Below are 19,132 nucleotides of genomic sequence, written 5' to 3' on the forward strand. Positions count from 1 at the left end.
CCAAAATGTATTCACTCTTCAGACCAGTTAGTAATCAAGCTTGGCTAATTTGTTGACTTCAATAAAATTGGCTATAACCACAAATCAAGTTATAATAAAATCAGTAAAATCAGACTTGTACATTGTCCTATATAGGATTGCTTTTATGTTTATATTTGTTGTGCTCTTTAGGCTTCTTTGTATTTTTATGCTGCATCGGATCTGGAGTAATGATCATTTCTTTCTCCATTACACTGGTGTACTGAAAAATGACTGTAAACAATCTTGAATAATAGAATAAAACTGATGAATAAAATTTATCATTGTGTACTTCATTACAGATAAATTGTGGTATCTTTGCCCATGATTTTTAATGCACGTCGAACAGATTTTGATTAGGATACCAACCCTCAGCAGTTTTTGTGTCTTATCTGATTATGGTAGGCCATTTGTGTTAAAACATCTTTTTATCCCATCTCATAGGGGCCGTCTGAACGTGTTGGCCAACGTAATCAGGAAAGAACTGGAGCAGATCTTCTGTCAGTTTGACTCTAAATTGGAGGCAGCTGATGAGGTGAATGTTTTGGGCACTGTCTTGTTAGTGTGCTGAGTCAGACAAATGTGAAGTGTAGTACGCCTTGTTGTTGTTACGCCCTTGAAAAACGGGGAGAGATAATCACGACAAAGACGTGATGTAGTTTCCTCATTGAGAATTTACTCAAGTCAACAAAATATACACAAATTACAAAAAAAACATATCTTCACAACAAATTGGTCACAAGCATACCCTCTGTAAATTACTGCAATACATAGTATTTCCCTGAGACATCATTCACATTTTCTCTACTGTTACTGGTGCATAATGTGTAGCATTAGCTCAGTAAACTCTCACAACTTAAAGTTACTAAATAAATAATACACAAACAACTGTGCAAAATGCATTTACATAGGTGCACATGTAAACTCACAAAGCAGCAAAACATGCGGTATCGGTACACAGAATGGCGGCGGGTCCGCTCACACACGCGCTTTAATATACTCAGCCATCGACCTCTGCCATCGACCTCTGCCATCTACTCTGCAGATCACTGATAATACTATCAGGGCTTAACTTTACACAATAAAGAATGAAAGAAACAATGAAATTAATTAAATACCTGTTAGTATTTTAGCTCTTTTCAACATGTATTTTCACTGTTTTTAACAATTTTTGAACTTAACAGATCTTTAGTGTCTTATCCTTTAACTTGTCACATTATTAGTGCTACAAGTGTGAAGTGTATTACGCCTTGTTATTAGCTGTTCTAGTATTGGATTAAGTCATTTACTTGTACGATCATTATCTCTTAACACTGGGTACCTTGATGCATTTTGTAAAGGGCATCTATCACAGCATGGTAGTAGAGTGGCTAGTGCCATGCTTTATGGCACTGGTTTTATAAAATTGGGGTCCAATTACCGGCACTGCCTGTAATGAGATTGTACACTTAGATACCCTTCAGTTCGCCTATCAGCCCCAACTAGGAGTTGAGGATGCCATCGTCTACCTGCTGAACCGTGTCTACGCCCACCTTGTCAAGCTGGTGAGCACTGTGAGGGTCATGTTTTTTGACTTCTCCAGTGCATTCAACACCATCCGCCCTGCTCTGCTGGGTAAGAAGCTGACAGTGATGCAGGTAGATGCTTCCCTGGTGTCATGGATTATTGATTACCTGACTGGCAGACCACAGTACGTGCACTTGCAACACTGTGTGTCAGACAGAGTGGTCAGCAGCACTGTGGCTCCACAGGGGACTGTCCTGTCTCCCATTCTCTTCACCATCTACACCTCGGACTTCAACTACAACACAGAGTCTTGCCATCTTCAGAAGTTTTCTGATGACTCTGCCATAGTTGGATGTATCAGCAAGGGAGGTGAGGCTGAGTACAGGGCTACGGTGGGAAACTTTGTTACATGCTGTGAGCAGAATCATCTGCAGCTTAATGTGAAAAAGACTAAGGAGCTGGTGGTAGACCTGAGGAGGGCTAAGGCACCGGTGACCCCTATTTCCATCCAAGGGGTCAATGTGGACGTGGTGAAAGATTACAAATACCTGGGGATACGAATGGACAATAAACTGGACTGCTCAAAGAACACTGAGGCTGTCTACAAGAAGGGTCAGAGCCGTCTCTATTTCCTGAGGAGACTGAGGTCCTTTAACATCTGCCGGACGATGCTGAGGATGTTCTACGAGGCTGTGGTGGCCAGTGCTATCATGTTTGCTGTTGTGTGCTGGGGCAGCAGGCTGAGGGTAGCAGCCATCAACAGAATCAACAAACTCATTCGTAAGGCCAGTGATGATGTGGGTGTGGAACTGGACTCTCTGACGGTGGTGTCTGAAAAGAGGATGCTGTCCAAGTTGCATGTCATATTGGACAATGACTCCCATCCACTCCATAATATACTGGTCAGGCACAGGAGTACATTCAGCTAGAGACTCATTCCACCGAGATGTAACACTGAGCATCATAGGAAGTCCTGTGGCCATCAAACTTTACGACTCCTCCCTCGGAGTGTCAGGCACCCTGAGCCAATAGGCTGGTCCTGGACTTATTTCCACTTAGCATGATTAACTTATTTTTATTTAATTATTTATAGTTTTAAATTGCTATATTTCTTCACTATTCTTGGTTGGTGCGGCTGTAACGAAACCCAATTTCCTTCGGGATCAATAAAGTATGCCTATCTGTCTGTACATTCTTCTGGTGACCATGTGGGTTTCCTCCCACAATGGGCAGCACAGTAGTGTAGTGGTTAGCACAACGCTTTTACGGTACAGGCAATCTGCGTTCAATTCCCACTGTTACTAGTAAGGAGTTTGTACGTTCTTCCCATGACCGCGTGGGTTTCCTCCACAGACCAAAGACATACCGGTTGGTGGGTTAATTGGTCATTGTAAATTGTCCCGCGATTAGGCTTGGATTAAATCGGGAGGTTGCTGGGTAGTGCGGCTCGAAGGCCTGAAGGGATCTACTCCACGTGTATCTGATAAAATAAAATCTACAGGTAGGGTTAGTGCTATGGTGGTGCCAGAAGAGTGGCAACTCTTGCGGTCTGCTCAATGCAACCCTCACTGATTTGATCTGATACTAACAATACACTTCACTGCATGTTCTGATGCACGTGTGACAAATAAAACTAATTTTTCACCTTTATCTTTGGAGAGTTTTCTCTGCCACCAGTTTTAATGAACTTTTTAATTATACACAGGGTACTGGTGATGTGAAATACCATTTAGGTATGTACCACCGGAGGATCAACCGTGTATCAAACAAGAACATCACCCTCTCCCTAGTGGCTAACCCATCCCATCTGGAAGCTGTAGATCCTGTGGTTCAAGGAAAGACCAAAGCAGAACAGTTTTATCTCAGTGACAGTGAAGGAAAAAAGGTAAAAGCTTTGAACTACGAGCCACTGTGTCAATATGGTAATTTTACATGTAGTTACATTGCCGAAAATGATCTGCCATTTTCAGAGAGCAAATCGATTGTGTGATGTGGATGATACAGATATCTTTTTGGTTCTGTAGAGGCTGGGACCCTATGCAAAGTGAGCCTGAAGAAACATAATTGTAACTGTTTCATTAAGAATGAAGTATGGAGCAGATTAAACATCGAGCAACACACATAAAATGCTCGAGGAACTCAGCAGGCTATCTGTGGAAAAGAGTCAACAGGCGACATTTCAAGCCAAGACCATTCATTTTGACTGGAAAGGAAGAGGAAAAGTCAGGTTTTTTGCAGAATGGTACAAAAAAAATCCAGTAAATGGCAGTTCTGTGGGCAAAAATGCCTTGTGAACGAGAGAGGTCAGAGAGGAGTGATCTGACATATCCTCTCCCTTTCCGGTCCTGAAGAAGGATCTCGGCCCGAAACATTGACTGTTCATTCATTTGCATAGATGCTACTTGGCCTACTGAGTTCCTCCAGTATTTTGTGTGTGTGTGGATGTACAGCATCTGCAGATTTTCTCATAATTGAGATTAAATGTTGATGTGTGATTGTTCTAGGTGATGTCAATTCTCCTGCATGGCGATGCAGCGTTTGCAGGCCAGGGAATTGTCTATGAAACCTTCCACTTGAGTGACCTCCCATCTTACACCACTCACGGAACAATCCACGTAGTGGTAAACAATCAGGTATGGTAAGGACTGAGTGTATTGCATGGTCTGTGATTGTCTTTAACCAAGTTATCTAAGGAAAATTAAATTATGTTAAAGTGGAAACTAATTAAGAAAAAAGCTGAAAATTTAATTTAGAGTTTTCAAGAAAATTTTGAACAAAAGTATATTCTTTGAGACAAAATATGAAATGTGTAGCTAAATTCAACTGTAAAAATAAAATTATAGGCAGTGGCAGAAAAGAATAACTCAAACCTGACAAAGAAACTAGCACTGCAATTTGGTACAGCACTGTGAAATAACAACACTAGAAGACATAATAGTTTTAAAGAGCTACAAGTAGTCAGGAACACGTTGCTTGCAATCTAAACTTTTTTAAAACTGAATTTGAAAAATTGAAGGTGTAACTGCTGTAAAGCATTATACGATCAGTGACCACTTCATTGGGTACACCTGCTCGTTAATGCACATATTTAATCAGCCAATCGAGTGACAGCAACAGCGACTCAATGCATAAAAGCTTTTTTTTATTATTTTTTTTATACATTTTCTACATCGCTACAGATAAAAAACCCCAGATCAAAATTAAGAACGTTAATACAGTGCAAAAATAAACATACAATAAAAATATAATACAAAAAAGGATAATTGAGAAAGCACCCAAATTGAAGACATGTAAAATTAGTATCCTCCCCAAGCCCCGCAACAAAAAAAGAACTCCAGACCAACCACAACACAATATAGAGAATATAAATCAGGACAATCAAACCCACAAAACTGTAAATACACTTAGCAACAGAAGATATTAATGCCTACTACCAAAAAAAAAAGGAGCTGAAACCAAGGGACTGGGAAAAAAAACCTTAGTTAAGAGGAAGGTTATGAAAGTACTCAATAAAAGGTCCCCAGACCTTATGGAACTTTATATCCGAATTAAGAACTGAATAATGAATTTTTTCAAGGTCTAAGCAGGACATAACATCGTTAAGCCATTGAGCATGTGTAGGCAGGGCAACATCTCTCCATCTAAGGAGGATTAAACGTCAAGGCAGGAGAGAGGCAAAAGATAATATTCGACACTTAGTCGAACTCAGACGTAAATCTGTCTCACCGAAAAAACCGAACAAAGCAATTAAAGGGTTAGGTTCTAGGTGGTGAGTCAGAACATATGATAACGTTATGCAGACATCTGTCCAAAATTTCTCCAAGCTAGGACAAAACCAGTACATATGAATGAGAGAGGCCTCGCCCCTTTTGCATTTATCACAAAGAGGACTAATATTAGGGTAAAATCGAGATAGTTTAGATTTAGACATATGGACTGTATGAACAATCTTAAACTGTAAAAGGCAATGGCGAGTACAAAGAGAGGTTGAATTAACCGATTTGAGAATCGAGTCCCAAGTCTCATCAGATAAGGAGGTATTTAAATCATGCTCCCAAGCCATTTAAATTTTATCCACAGGGGCACGTCGTAAGGCTGCTAATTTATCACGAATAAATGATATTAAACCTTTACCTAGTGGATTAATAGAAAGAAATAAATCCATAACATTTTTCTCAGGCATTTCAGGGAAGTTAGGAATTAAAGGATTAATAAAGTGTCTAATTTGGAGATATCTAAAAAAATGAGCATTGGGCAGATTGAACTTAGCAGAGAGCTGTTGAAAAGATACGAAGCGATTATCAATAAAAAGATCTTCAAAATGTCTAATGCCCTTCCTATACCAATCATGGAATGCTGGATCATACATAGTAGGTAAAAAAAAAGGTGATTATGTAAGACAGGGCTAGAAAAGGAAAAACCATGGAAACCATAAAATTTCCTAAACTGAGCCCATATACGCAAAGTGTGTCTAACAAGAGGATTAACTATTAATCTGGACAAACTACTAGGAAGTACAGAGCCAAGAAGTGCAGAAATAGATAAATCTTTAGTGGAACTCAACTCCATTGCCACCCACTTAGGGCACTCGGGTTGGCCATGGAAAAAGGACCAAAAGGTAGCACAATGTATATTGGCTGCCCAATAGTATAAACGAAAGTTAGGTAAAGCCATGCCACCCTCTTTTTTAGATTTTTGGAGATAAACTTTATTAATTCTAGAGCACTTATTCTTCCACAGATATGACAAAATAATAGAGTCTAAGGAATCAAAAAAAGATTTAGGAATAAAAATTGGGATTGATTGAAATAAATATAAAAGTTTAGGGAGAACATACATTTTGACGACATTAATATGACCTACCAAAGACATAGATAGAGGTGAGCATTGCAACAGACTCTGTTTTATAATATATGAAAGATTGGCAAAATTTTCACGAAAAAGATCTTTAAACTTCCTTGTGACTGTAATCCCAAGATAAGTAAATTGATTATGAACTACTTTAAAAGGGAGATCACGGAATGTTAATTCTTGTGCTTCTTTATTAATTGGGAAAAGTTCACTCTTATGCAAATTAAGTTTATAGCCAGAGATCTGGCTAAACTGATCAAGAAGTGAAAACATTGGAGGTAAGGATGTAGACGGATTTGAAAGAAAAAGTACTAAGTCATCAACATAAAGAGAAACTTTATGCTCAACACCCCCTCTCCAAATCCCGGTCAATTCAGGACAATTTCGAAATGCTATCGCCAAAGGTTCTATAGCCAAATCAAAGAGAAGGGGACTTAAGGGGCGTCCCTGGCGGGTGCCGCGTTTGAAATTAAATAACTGGGATTTCTGAAAATTAGTCAAAACAGAGGCAGTAGGACACAGATACAGCAGTTTGATCCAAGAGATAAAACTTTGACCGAGGTCAAATTTTTCTAAAACTGCAAAAAGGTAGTTCCACTCTATACGATCAAATGCTTTCTCCACATCGAGGGAAGTAACACGTTCAGGAATCCCAGTTGGAGGTGAATATAAAATGTTAAATAAACGCCGAATGTTAAAAAAAGGAAGACGGTTTTTAATAAAACCAGTTTGATCCTCAGAAATAATAGAGGGAATAACAGCTTCCAATCTATAAGCCAAAACTTTGGCCAAGATTTTAACATCAACATTAAGCAAAGAAATTGGCCTATACGAGGAACACTCTGTTGGGTCTTTACCCTTTTTTAATAAAAGAATAATAGATGCCTCATTAAAAGAGGGCGGCAATTTACCGTAATTAAACGAATCAGATAATACTGAGAATAACTGAGGAGAAAGAAGTGAAGAGAATGATTTATAAAATTCTACGGGGAACCCATCAGGTCCAGGAGATTTCCCTGAAAACAATGCAGAAATTGCAAAAGATATTTCTTCTGATGATATAGGCGCATTAAGTTTAGCTTTAAAATCAGATGAAAGTGAAGGAATATTCAGATTATTTAAAAAATGATCAACAGAGATAGTCTCATTCAGAGATTCAGAGGAATAAAGTCGAGAATAAAAATTTTTAAATGCGTCATTGATTTCTAAGTGATCCGATGTAAAGTCTCCATTCTCCTTCCGGATCTTTGTAATATGTTGTTTGGCTTTGGAACACCTCAGCTGATTGGCTAGAAATTTACCAGATTTGTCACCATGAATATAAAAGTGACTCTTACTTTCAAGAAGTTGGCATTCGACAGGTTGAGTAGACAGAAGATTAAATTTAGTTTGAAGTTCTACACACTTCTTGTATAGTTCAGGATTCTTAGTTTGAGCATACAGTTGATCCAATTCTTTAATCTGATTAATGAGGTCTAATCGATCTGCACAGGACTTTCTATTAAGATTTGCTGTATAGGAGATTATTTGACCCCTCAAATATGCTTTCATGGCATCCCAGACAATCTGGGATGACATTTCAGATGATGTATTGGTGTTAAAATAAAAGGTTATCTGTTCCTTAATAAATTTTAGAAAATCATCATCCGATAGTAAAGTCGAGTCAAACCGCCAGTGTTTATTCCTCAGAGGGAGACCAGGAAGATTTAAAGACAGAGTAATTGTTGCATGGTCAGAAATTAGTATACTCTGCTAATCACAAGAATAGACAAATGGAATAAGTTGATTATCGAGTAAAAAGTAGTCAATTCTAGTAAAAGTATGGTGAACATGTGAAAAAAAAGAATAATCTCTCTCAGTAGGATGAAGGAAACGCCATATATCAGAGATACCATAATTAGAGAGAAAAGATTGAATAGCTGAGGCAGATTTAGTAGGTAGTCTAGTAACAGGGGATGATCGATCCAAATTAGGATCTAACCAACAATTGAAATCGCCACCCAGTATAAGAGAATATGAGTTTAAATCTGGTAGTGAGGAGAAAAAATGTCCAAAAAAATTAACATCATCAAAATTGGGAGCATACAGGTTTGCTAGTACAACTTTAGTATTATATAATTTACCAGAAACAATAATAAAATGGCCATTTGTATCAGATATCTTATTATGGAGTTCAAAAGGAATATTTTAGTTAATAAGGATGGAGACCCCCCCCCCCCCCCAGCTTTGGCGGCAAAGGATGAATGAAAATGCTGACCCGCCCACTTTGACAGAAGCCAAGAATTATCAAAACTACGAATATGAGTTTCTTGAAGGAAAGCAATGTCAGCTTTGAGTTATTTAATATGTGAGAAGACCTTCTTTTAACAGGATGATTCAATCCCTTTACATTCCAGCCCACAAGCTTAAGTGTATTAACCATTATCAATTGTTAGTGCATAGAAGGCAGCAGGCATATAAAAAATCAAGCAGTACAATAACAGTCTGGGAGCAAAAATGTAAACATAAATCTGTAGAATCGAAACAGAGACATGTCCTGAATAACAAAGGAAAACAAAAGAAACAGTGAGTAGTGTTGGAACTGGGGAATCCACCCCACCCTCGCAACCCAAAACTAGACAGCTACCTAAAAAAGCAGCTAGCTCTACCAAAAAAATTAACCCAAATATGACTTCCAGTTCTGTGTCGTTAACAAAAGTTCCATATAAATACTATAGCAAATAATAACTAATTTATGCACTAGAAAACAGAATTACAAATAGGAACAACTTCAATAGAAGTATAGAACTTAATACAAAGAAAATCAAAAGAAAACTAAAACTAACCTACCCGCAAAAAATTATAAAAGATTAAAAGAAAAAAAAAGGAGGGAGAAAAGGGGGAAATTATAAATTCAAAGAGAGTACTTATCAACCATTTACAGAAAAAAAAAAGCAAAACCTTTTTTGAATCAACCAACAGGGAGGCCTTCAATAAGAACTCCAAACCTCCAAAACAAGTTAAAGTCAATTGTAGATCTCTACAGATAAAGTTATACAAAAATAAAATAGATTACACAGGTAAAATCTTAAAGTCCGCAGGGAAACATTAAACTTAAATTATCTATTTAGAGAAAATGCAGCAAGTCCATGGAGAGATTGAGTACAGCCCTTAGAGTTTCGATAGATAATGTCTGAATTACTCAAGTAAAGTCTGAGTTTGGAAAAAGTAGTTTTACTTCGAGAAGTACTTATCAACCATTTTAGAAGGTCAGGCCGGTTCCGAAGAAGACGGGGTGGCTGGAAGACTTCCAACAAATGCCTCAGCCTCCTTCACTGATTTAAACCACTTATAATCTCCAGTAGTAAGTGTAATTCGAAGATCGGCTGGATTTCGGAGAGAGGGTCTGAATCCGCGATCAAAAAGCACTTTCATTACACCTTTAAACTCAGCACGCATCTTCAGAACCTGGGGGGCAAAATCCTCCATAAAACGAATGACCGTATTTTGAAAAGCAAAAGTGCCTCTGCAGCGTGCCTCCATAATCAAACGGGTTTTCACCTGGTATTGATGAAAGCACAAAATTACCGGCCATGGACGGGAACCCAGAGTTGCAAGGGGAACATACATCCTGTGAGCCCTTTCAAGCTCAGGTGGAGTCTGAAGAAATTCTTTCCCAAAAATCTCACAGAGAAAATCGGAAAAAAATTCAACGGGAGAGCCCTGTTCGGTGGCCTCTGGCAATCCAAGAATTCGTAGATTGCAACGTCTGCTCCGATTTTCAAGATCCACCATTTTGGAAAAAAGTTTACTATTCTTCTCCTCTCGGTTGGAGCAGAGAGTTTCAAGATATTGAACACAGCGTTTTAAATCTTCAGAAGTTGAGTCAATACGAGATAAATGTTCAGCATGTTCATCCACTCTAGCGTTGATCCAATCCAATTTGGAATCCAGCTGGTTGAAAGAAGTTCTAAATTCATTTCTAAAGTCCATTAAAATATCTTGTCAATGTTGTTCCAGAACAGCGAGAATGTCAGCCGGCAAAGCCGTAGAAGTTTCCTTTTTCCCCGGTTTTAGTACTTTTGGTAGTCATTATAAGATAGATGTGTTCGCAGACAGGTAAAAGAGAACTAATAAAATACCTAACTAAGGTTTAAGAAGGGAGACATATAGTGCAAAGATAGGAAGAATGACAGAGCAAAAATTCAGAGCAACTAAACAATCGCCATCTTACCGGAAGTCCCGCATAAAAGCTTGAAGACATGCTCAAGAGGTTCAGTTGTTATTCAGACCAAACATCTGAGGGGGGAAGCAACGTGATCTAAATGACTTTGACTGTGGAATGATTGTTGGTGCGAGACAGGGCGGTTGTAGTATTCCAGAAACTGCTGATCTCCTGGGATTGTTATGCACATCAGTCTTAGAATGGTGAGATAAACAGAAAACATCTAGTGAACACCTTGTTAATGAGAGAGGTCAGAGGAGAATGTCCAGACTGGTTCAAGCTGACGGGAGAACGACAGTAAAATCAAATAACCACATTTTACAACAGTGGCATGCTGAAGAGCATCTCTGAACACACAACACATCGGACCTTGAAGTGCATGGGCTACAGCAGCAGAAGACCATGAACATACACTTAAGGTCACTTTATTAGGTACATGAGCTATCTAATAAAGGAGGTCTTCAGCTGAATTTTTCACAGGTTTTCTCACCTCACTTTTATTTTGGAAAGCAACAGAGGGAACAGACAGTGACTTAATGATCAGTTGGCCTAATAGCTGTTATGTGAAATTATTGGTGTAATTATGAATAATGACAATTGTATTTGATCAGAGATTCAATGTAGGTGACTGTGTCTCAAGAACCTGCTTGCTTTTTTGAGTGAATTAAATGATAAATTTATATATTATTGTCACATGTACCGACTTACTGCCTTGATATACTACTGGCACTTAGGGTAGCTATGAAGGTCCTCCATCTTCATTGCTGGTTCCTGAACAAGTTTTGTTTGACCAGTCAGGGTTATTAGCTCTGAGCTGACCCCCTGAACCTGGAGAACTGCTGGGCCAGTCTTAGTCTGGCCTCTACCCTTTGACCTGTTTGGCATGGGTGACCCTACCAGGAATGAAAGCACAAGGCCCTGACTCCAGCCAACATAGTCCTCTGGGTCATTGAGGAACGCAAACCTCCAAACCCTACCGCATGGCTGTGGTCCTCTTGGAGGCACAGTAAAAAAAAACTTGCCTTTCGTATCGTTCATATGGATCAATTAATACAACAGTACACTGAAGTAGTCCAAGTAAAACAAAAGCAGTGTAGAATGAAGTGTTACAGAGGAAGTGCAGTGCACGTAGACTATAAGGTACAAATACATAAACAAGTAGATTGTGAGGTCGAGTTCATCTTGAGGTGTCACGGTAGCGTAGTGGCTAGCACAATGCTTCACAGTACAGGCTTCCCAGTTCATTTCCTGCTGTTGCCTGTAAGGAGTTTGTGCATTCTCCCCTTGATCGCATGAGTTTCCTCTGGGGGCTCTGGTTTCGTCCCAGAGTCCAAAGACATACTGGTTGGTAGGTTAATTGGGAATTGTATATTGTCCTGTGATTAGGCTACAGTTAAATTGGGGGGGGGTGGGGGGAATTGCTGAGTGGTGTGGCTCGAAGGGCCTATTCCGCGTAGTAACTTGATAAGTAAAATAAATTATTGTACTAGGGAAGAGGTCAGTATTGGTATTGGTGTATTATTGTGACATATACAGTGAAAAGCTTGTCTTGCGTAGGGAAATTTCAGTGGACTTTGTTATGCAGACTTGGCCAAAGGTACTTAATAAATTATAAGAATCAGCTGGGGTTGTGGAATGAAACGCAAATTACTGAAATTGAGTAGGAAAGCAATTACGAGACAAGGAACAAGTGTAGAGATAATAACTGGGAATTCAGATTGGTAAACTATGTCATGTGGTGACACAGATTTTCACTGTATTTACCATGGAAACAACTTATCCAAATTTGCCAATTGAACAGATATAGACAGTATTACAAGCTGAATCAGACTAGAATGTCAATATTTAAACAACAGAACTTCCCACTGATTATCAAATAGAAAACCTCCACAGAGTTCTAGTGATCTTATTTACCAAAGCACCTCAATTTACATTGCCAGCTTCCCTCAGACATCAGTTTAACATGTTTACTGTGATGTTCAAGCTGTCCATGAAATTATAAAATCATAAGACATGGGAGCAGAATTAGGCCAATAAGCCCATCAAATCTGCTCTGTCATGGCTGATTTATTATCCCTTTCAACCCCATCCTCCGCTCTTCTACTCATAACCTTATAAATCAAGAACCTATCAAGCTCTCCAGTGACCTGGCCTCTGTAGCCGACTGTGGCAATAATTTCCACAGATTAACCACCCTCTGGCTAAAAAGATTCCTCCTCATCTCTGTTCTGACCACTTAGATACTCACTTGAAATTTGGCATTGGAAACCATCATGTAATATTTAATAATAATATTACACTGACTTTTAAAATATTACACCGTGTTAAATTGTAATGTAAATATTTGATTGAAATAGCTGAAATATAAATTTATTAAGATGGTTAAATGTCAATTCATATAATTTTGATTTGATTAAGACAGGGAAAGTTACATATAGCACAGTCATCCATTTTGTTCTCCTTTCAAAGTCATTATGAAGTTTGGTGTAAAGATTTGCTTGTTGAACTTACTGGATTAAGATGTAGGATTGTGAATTTTCTCATATTTTCCTTGTAGTTTAACTTTATTATACTTAAATTTTTATGTATGCATATAATTGTTCAGTGAATTCTCCAGTGATTATGATAGAGTTGCTTCTGTATTTTTCTAGAGGCTTCTTAGTTTTCAGTAGTAGGTATCTTGTGACTTGAAACTAGCTATTTTAAAGGTTAGTTGTTAAAACTGAAATGGTATTTTCTCTAGTCTTTTCCCCTTTTTTAATTTGTTCTTTCAGCTCCTTGCTTTTTGTTTAGCTAGGACTTTTGCACAGTGTCTTTCCAGTTACCAAATAACACTTAATACGACTGAGCTAATACAAAGCTAAATACTCTTATTTCTGTTTAACAAAACTCTTAGGCACTCCAGCTATATATTTGTGCACCGTACTGTAACACTTAATAACTTTGCCAGTATTACATTTTATGTCTAATTCTTCGCTTCCAAAGAGTATCTGGATCGCAAAAGCATCAGGATCCAACAAACTCCAGCTGTGATCTAGTCCTGAGCTTTGTAGAACTTCATATCCTTTCTGCTGTGGAGCAGATGAAATACGGATGTGTTGTCATTTACTTGGCCAGTCGTATTTCTATAAAATCTGGACCTATAACAAAAACAAAGAAATACTCATCAGATAGAAAGGGGAAAACTGGCAAATGGATTTCAGTTTGGCAAAGTGATGGATCGTGCAGCAGTTAGCATAATGCTATTAGAGCACTTGGGTTCAATTCCTGCTGCTGCCTTAAGGCATTTGTGCATGCCTGTCTCTGTGAGGTTTTCCTCCCACACTCCAAAGATGTACAGATCAGTAGGTTAATTGGTGACGAGGGTGTAATTCGGTGGTGTGGGCTTGTTGGACCAGAAGAGGCCTGTTACTGTGTTGTATCTCTAAATTTAAATCTAAAATTTGAAGGAGTAGTTTCATTATTTTTAAAAAATCTAAAAATGCAGTTTTTTTTTACATATATCTACGATTAAGGAACATGGGGAGGGAATGCAAAAGGTCAGTGAGCATGTGGAGTTGGGTTGTAGCACATGACAGGCTCAAGTGGATGTGCCCTACTTCTACCCCTCTGTTCAAAGGCCTAAAAATGTCTTGGGGCGACAGCGTGTTATCAGGTGTTGTAACTTGTACTTTGTTGTTTTAGATTGGATTCACAACTGATCCGCGTGTAGCCCGCTCTTCTCCATACCCAACTGATGTGGCCCGAGTGGTGAATGCTCCAATTTTCCACGTGAACGGTGATGACCCCGAGGCGGTGATGTATGTGTGTAATGTGGCTGCGGAGTGGAGAAATACTTTCCACAAGGATGTTGTGGTTGACTTGGTAGGTGACTGACCATTCAGTGGGGTTAACAACTCTTTTGGCTCTTCACATGAGCAGAAATTTGTAGCTAAATTCCGTTTTTGTGCAGGTTGTCGTAGAACGCAGACACCATGAGAACAAGTGTCTCATAACTACAAAAGCTAGTTTAGTAGTGTAGTTACTCTATCACAGTAGGATAGGAATACAAAAGGTATTACCAACAATGTAGAGATTGTTTTAAGAGGTTGTTTTAAGAAATTGGCAGCCGCAGGACTACAGCAATACATCTATAACTTCTGCAAAATGATTACCTGCTTAAGTTACTTTGGTATTATATGTGAAGCTCTGGTTAGACAAATGTCTGTTGGACAAAGTATTCCTATACCACACTCAATTAGATTAGAGGGCCTCCAAGGAGAGTTGAACAAAACTAAGAGGAAACTAGAACTGTCTCTTCTACAAGAGTCACTTAACAACTTTGCAAAAGTTCTCGTATGTTTGGAAGCATTTCCATTTCAAAAATATGTGTTATATACTGTTACCTGATTGAGTCTTCACTGCTATCAGTGCATGCCACCAATCATGATGGTTGTAGGATGACATGATACCTGTGATCTTACCACCACCAGTCCCCTGAACCCACTTGGATTCATTCACTCACCTCAACACTAACTGACTCTACAACCTATTGACTCACTTTCAAGGACTAGTCCAAATAAATTCATCATCAAAGTATGTATATGTCACTATACACTACCCTGAGACTCTATTTTCTTGCAAGCATTCACAATAGAACAAAGAAGTACAATAGAATCAATGAAAAACTAGTCACAAAGACTGACAAAAAACCAATGTGCAAAAGAAGACAGACTGAGTAAGTACAAAATAAAAGCAAATAATCAGTATTATTTACTTTCTATTACTTGCATGCTGTGTCCTCTGAGGCACGTTGGATGGCTGTCAATCTTTGTTAAGTATAGTTTTTCGTAAATTCTATTGTATTGCTCTACTTTCCTGTAAATACCTGCAAGAAAATGAATCTCAAGTTGGTATGGTTCAGTTTAATATTGGAGAATGCATACAGTCTACAGCCTGAAATTCTTACTTTTTGTGGGCATCCACAAAGCAGAAAAAAACCTGAACAATAAATGCCAGAAAAACTTTAGAAATACAAAGCCCCACCCCACGCACAAGTATATGGTGACATATAGATACTTTGACAATAAATACTTACTTTGAACATGTGACCAATTCTATTCAAGTTTATGTCTGACATCTTTATAGCAACTAGGAACATTGCAGAAGGTCAAGTAATTAATCTCCATCTATGTGTTGTGTTGATCTGTTGTAAATGCAGAATACACTCCTAAATTCTTTACTCTTGGCACAGATGGCAACTTGAACACAACAGTTCACAGACTGCAGGGGTTCCCTGACAATCTGGTCCCAGTATGTGTGTAAAAGCTGGTACAATTCTTGAGTAAAACAATTATGACACAGCAAAAGGGGAGGATAATAGTAGGAGGGTATTGGCAAATACTCAGTAACCAGGCAAATAAGAGAGTCCTCTTCAGGGGTAGTTAATGGAAGCCTGAGCCTGCCTGTTCATACATTTGAAGGTTTGCTTCCGACGCAATGGACACAATGAGATGGACGAGCCGATGTTCACACAGCCACTGATGTACAAGCAGATCAAGAAACAGAAGCCTGTGCTGAAAAAGTATGCAGAGGAGCTGATGTCCGAGGGTGTTGTGAATCAGCAGGAGTTTGAGGTTAGAAGTTAAAATCTTCAATCTTGAAGTGGCATGCTATAATGGTCATTTAATTAAACTGATAATCCAGGGAACTCCTCTCTAATTGTTCTAGATGTTCTAAACTTGTATCTTTTGATCACTTTTCTTTTGATAGAGAATCAGACACCTTCCTATCCAAGCTACAGAGGTCCCTCTTAATGTTACACTCCTCATTTTCAGCCAAAGGTACCAAACGTATGGTTGGTCTCGAAATTGCCCTGAGGACGTACCAGCAGCCAGTCCTTAGCCTGTTCCTTACCCCTCCACATGAAATAAGGAAATGGCTGAGACCACTGTAAAGGCTAAGGGAACAGACGAAATCCTATACTTGGTGATGTAGATAAGTCCCAGTAATGGCACCTCCACTACAAATTTTGGCATTTCTTTCATGTTATTAATTCACCCGGCTGCATTCTCTTGAGGTCCAACACTTAACTTAGCCATCATCTTCCTATTTACATACTCATACAAATTATGAGTTTGCTTTAGCTCCTTCCCTCTTCCTGTCCAGTTCTGATTGAAGGGCCTCAGCCCGAAACATCGTCTGTATTCCTCTTCATACATGCTGTTTAACCTGCCAAATCCTTCCAGCATCTGCACACTCTCTTGTGTTTATAGTTTACTGTTTGTTTTTATATTACACAAAAAATTTTTTCTCAAAATCGATTTTCTCCCTTGTGAACTTTATAGTCTTGCATTGCTGGCTCCTAAGTACCTCCCGATCCACTGGCTTTGCCAATTTATATTGGCCACGTTTCAATTTGACCTTGACCTCTTTTGTTAACCACAAATTATGCCAATTTCTCTTGGAATCCTTTCCAGTTGGGATAAACTCTTGCTCATTATTATGGACCTGCTACCTTAACCATCACAGTTCATTGACTGACCTGCCTCTTGGTTTGTTTTCCTTGTCCACTTTAGACCATTATAATTGTCCTTATTTAAGTTAAAGGCAATGGTTTTGGTCCTGTGGAGTTCACTCTTAAAATTGCATTTGGAATTCTATCATCATTGTGGTCACTACCTGCTTGGAGACCTTTAATCGTAAGATTTCATTCAGTAAGACGATAAGACTTTGGAGCATAATTAGATCATTTGGCCCATTGAGTCTAATCCACCATTTAATTATGGCTCATCTATTTTCTCTTTCAACCCCATTCTGCTGTCTTCTCCCGAAAACGTATATGACACCCTTACTAATCAAGAACCTATCAACTTCTGCTTTAAGTATACCCAATGATTTGGCCTCCACAGCCATTTGTGGTGATGAATTCCACAGATTCACCATCCTCTTCCTCAAGAAATTCCTCTCATCTCTGTTCTAAAGAGACGTCCTATTCCAGGAATTCCCAACCTTTTATCATGCCATAGACCAATACCATTAAGTAAGGGGTCTAAGGACCCCAGGTTGGGAACCCCTGTTCTGTTCTGAGGCTGTGCCCTCTGATTGTAGACTCTCCCGCTGTTGAAAACATCCTTTCCATATTCACCCTCTCTAGGGCTTTCATTGTCAGTTAACCTACTATGCTTTTGGAATGTGGGAGGAAATGGAGGCAGCTGAGAGTAACCCACATAGTCACACAGCGAGAGCATACAAGCTCTAGTATTGGAGGTCAGGGTTGAAGTCAAGTTGCTGGAGCTATCAGCCACAGGCATTATCTCCTGCACCATTGTCTGCCCTCTACAAGGCATGTCAGAAGCATGGTGAATACTCTCCACTTACCTGGATAAATGCATATCTAACAGCATTTGGGAAATTAAACTCCATCCAAACAAGCCACTGGCATTCATTTCGGGCCGTCCTGACGAAGGGTCTCGAAACATCGACAGTGCTTCTCCTTATAGATGCTGCCTGGCCTGCTGCGTTCCACCAGCATTTTGCGTGTGTTTGTTTACTGGCATTCATTGCTTTCTCTGCTAGTAATCCAGGACTTAAGTAGGTGAATTCTTTAAAAAATACACTGAAATAATTAACTAGGCTTCAACAATAGCCCCTTCCAATCCATGACCTCCACCACTTAGATAACAAAGGATGCAGTATATGGGAACACAGTTATCTACAGATTCCTTCAAATGGGCTTGGGAATTATATCACCCATCCTTCATCGTCACAATATTCATCTAGGAAACACCCTGCTCAAAAAAACTGAGGGTCGCCATGGTGGTGTAGCGGTTAGCGCAACGCTATTATAGCTGGGGATGTCAGAGTTCGGAGTTCAATCCTGGCGTCCTTTAAGAAGTCTCTGTATGTCCTCCCTGTAGAATATGTGGGTTTTCTCTGGATGCTCCAGTTTCCTCCCATAATCCAAAAAAATACCGATTGGTAGGTTAATTGGTCATTTTAAATTATCCCGTGATGAGGGTAGGGTTAAATCAGGGTTGTTGGGGGTTGCTGGTTGGCGTGGTTCAAAGAGCCCGAAGAGCCAATTCCATGCTGTATTGCTAAATAAATATTTTGCAGCAGTTCAGAAACACAAAGGCAGTGGGAGGAACTCAGCAGATTTGCAAACATGTTGCAGTTAAAAGGGGCAGTTCACGATCATCTTTGGAACAATACATGCCAGCGAAAAAAACCTGGTAATGCAAATAATTTAGTAAAAAGAATGGAATCCTACTGAATTTGAGACAAAAGATGTCTCAGTGGTGGGAGGTGCTTTGCAGGTGTACTTCCCAAGGGTTGGTGAATGGCCATGAATAATGTAGACTTGGATACAAAGCAAGTGATAGGAAACTTGACAGCACAGTGGATATTAATTAGGATAGTTACTGGCTGAATTTTGAAATGAAGTAAAGAGAAATTAATGCACTTTTGGGGGAGGGGGTGTGCAATGGCAGTTTAATATAAATGCCATGATCTTGAAAAGTGAGAATGAGCAGAGAATTGGCATCCACACATACAAATGCTTAAAAAGCTGCC

The 19,132-nt window shown here is 39.1% G+C and overlaps 1 protein-coding gene across 5 annotated transcripts in view; it reads left to right on the forward strand.

The window, feature by feature from the left end:
* LOC132391084 (2-oxoglutarate dehydrogenase complex component E1) overlaps positions 1–19,132 on the forward strand; it is a 135,757-nt gene that overhangs the window by 81,185 nt on the left and 35,440 nt on the right. For all 5 annotated transcript variants that reach the window (XM_059963830.1, XM_059963849.1, XM_059963812.1 and 2 more), the window contains 5 exons: positions 463–553; positions 3,230–3,409; positions 4,029–4,157; positions 14,264–14,443; positions 16,042–16,194. In XM_059963830.1, the coding sequence (XP_059819813.1) occupies positions 463–553; positions 3,230–3,409; positions 4,029–4,157; positions 14,264–14,443; positions 16,042–16,194 (733 nt within the window). The remainder of the gene's footprint in view (positions 1–462; positions 554–3,229; positions 3,410–4,028; positions 4,158–14,263; positions 14,444–16,041; positions 16,195–19,132) is intronic.

This window comes from Hypanus sabinus, chromosome 1, assembly GCF_030144855.1.
Source record: "Hypanus sabinus isolate sHypSab1 chromosome 1, sHypSab1.hap1, whole genome shotgun sequence".
NCBI classification, from domain to species: domain Eukaryota; kingdom Metazoa; phylum Chordata; class Chondrichthyes; order Myliobatiformes; family Dasyatidae; genus Hypanus; species Hypanus sabinus.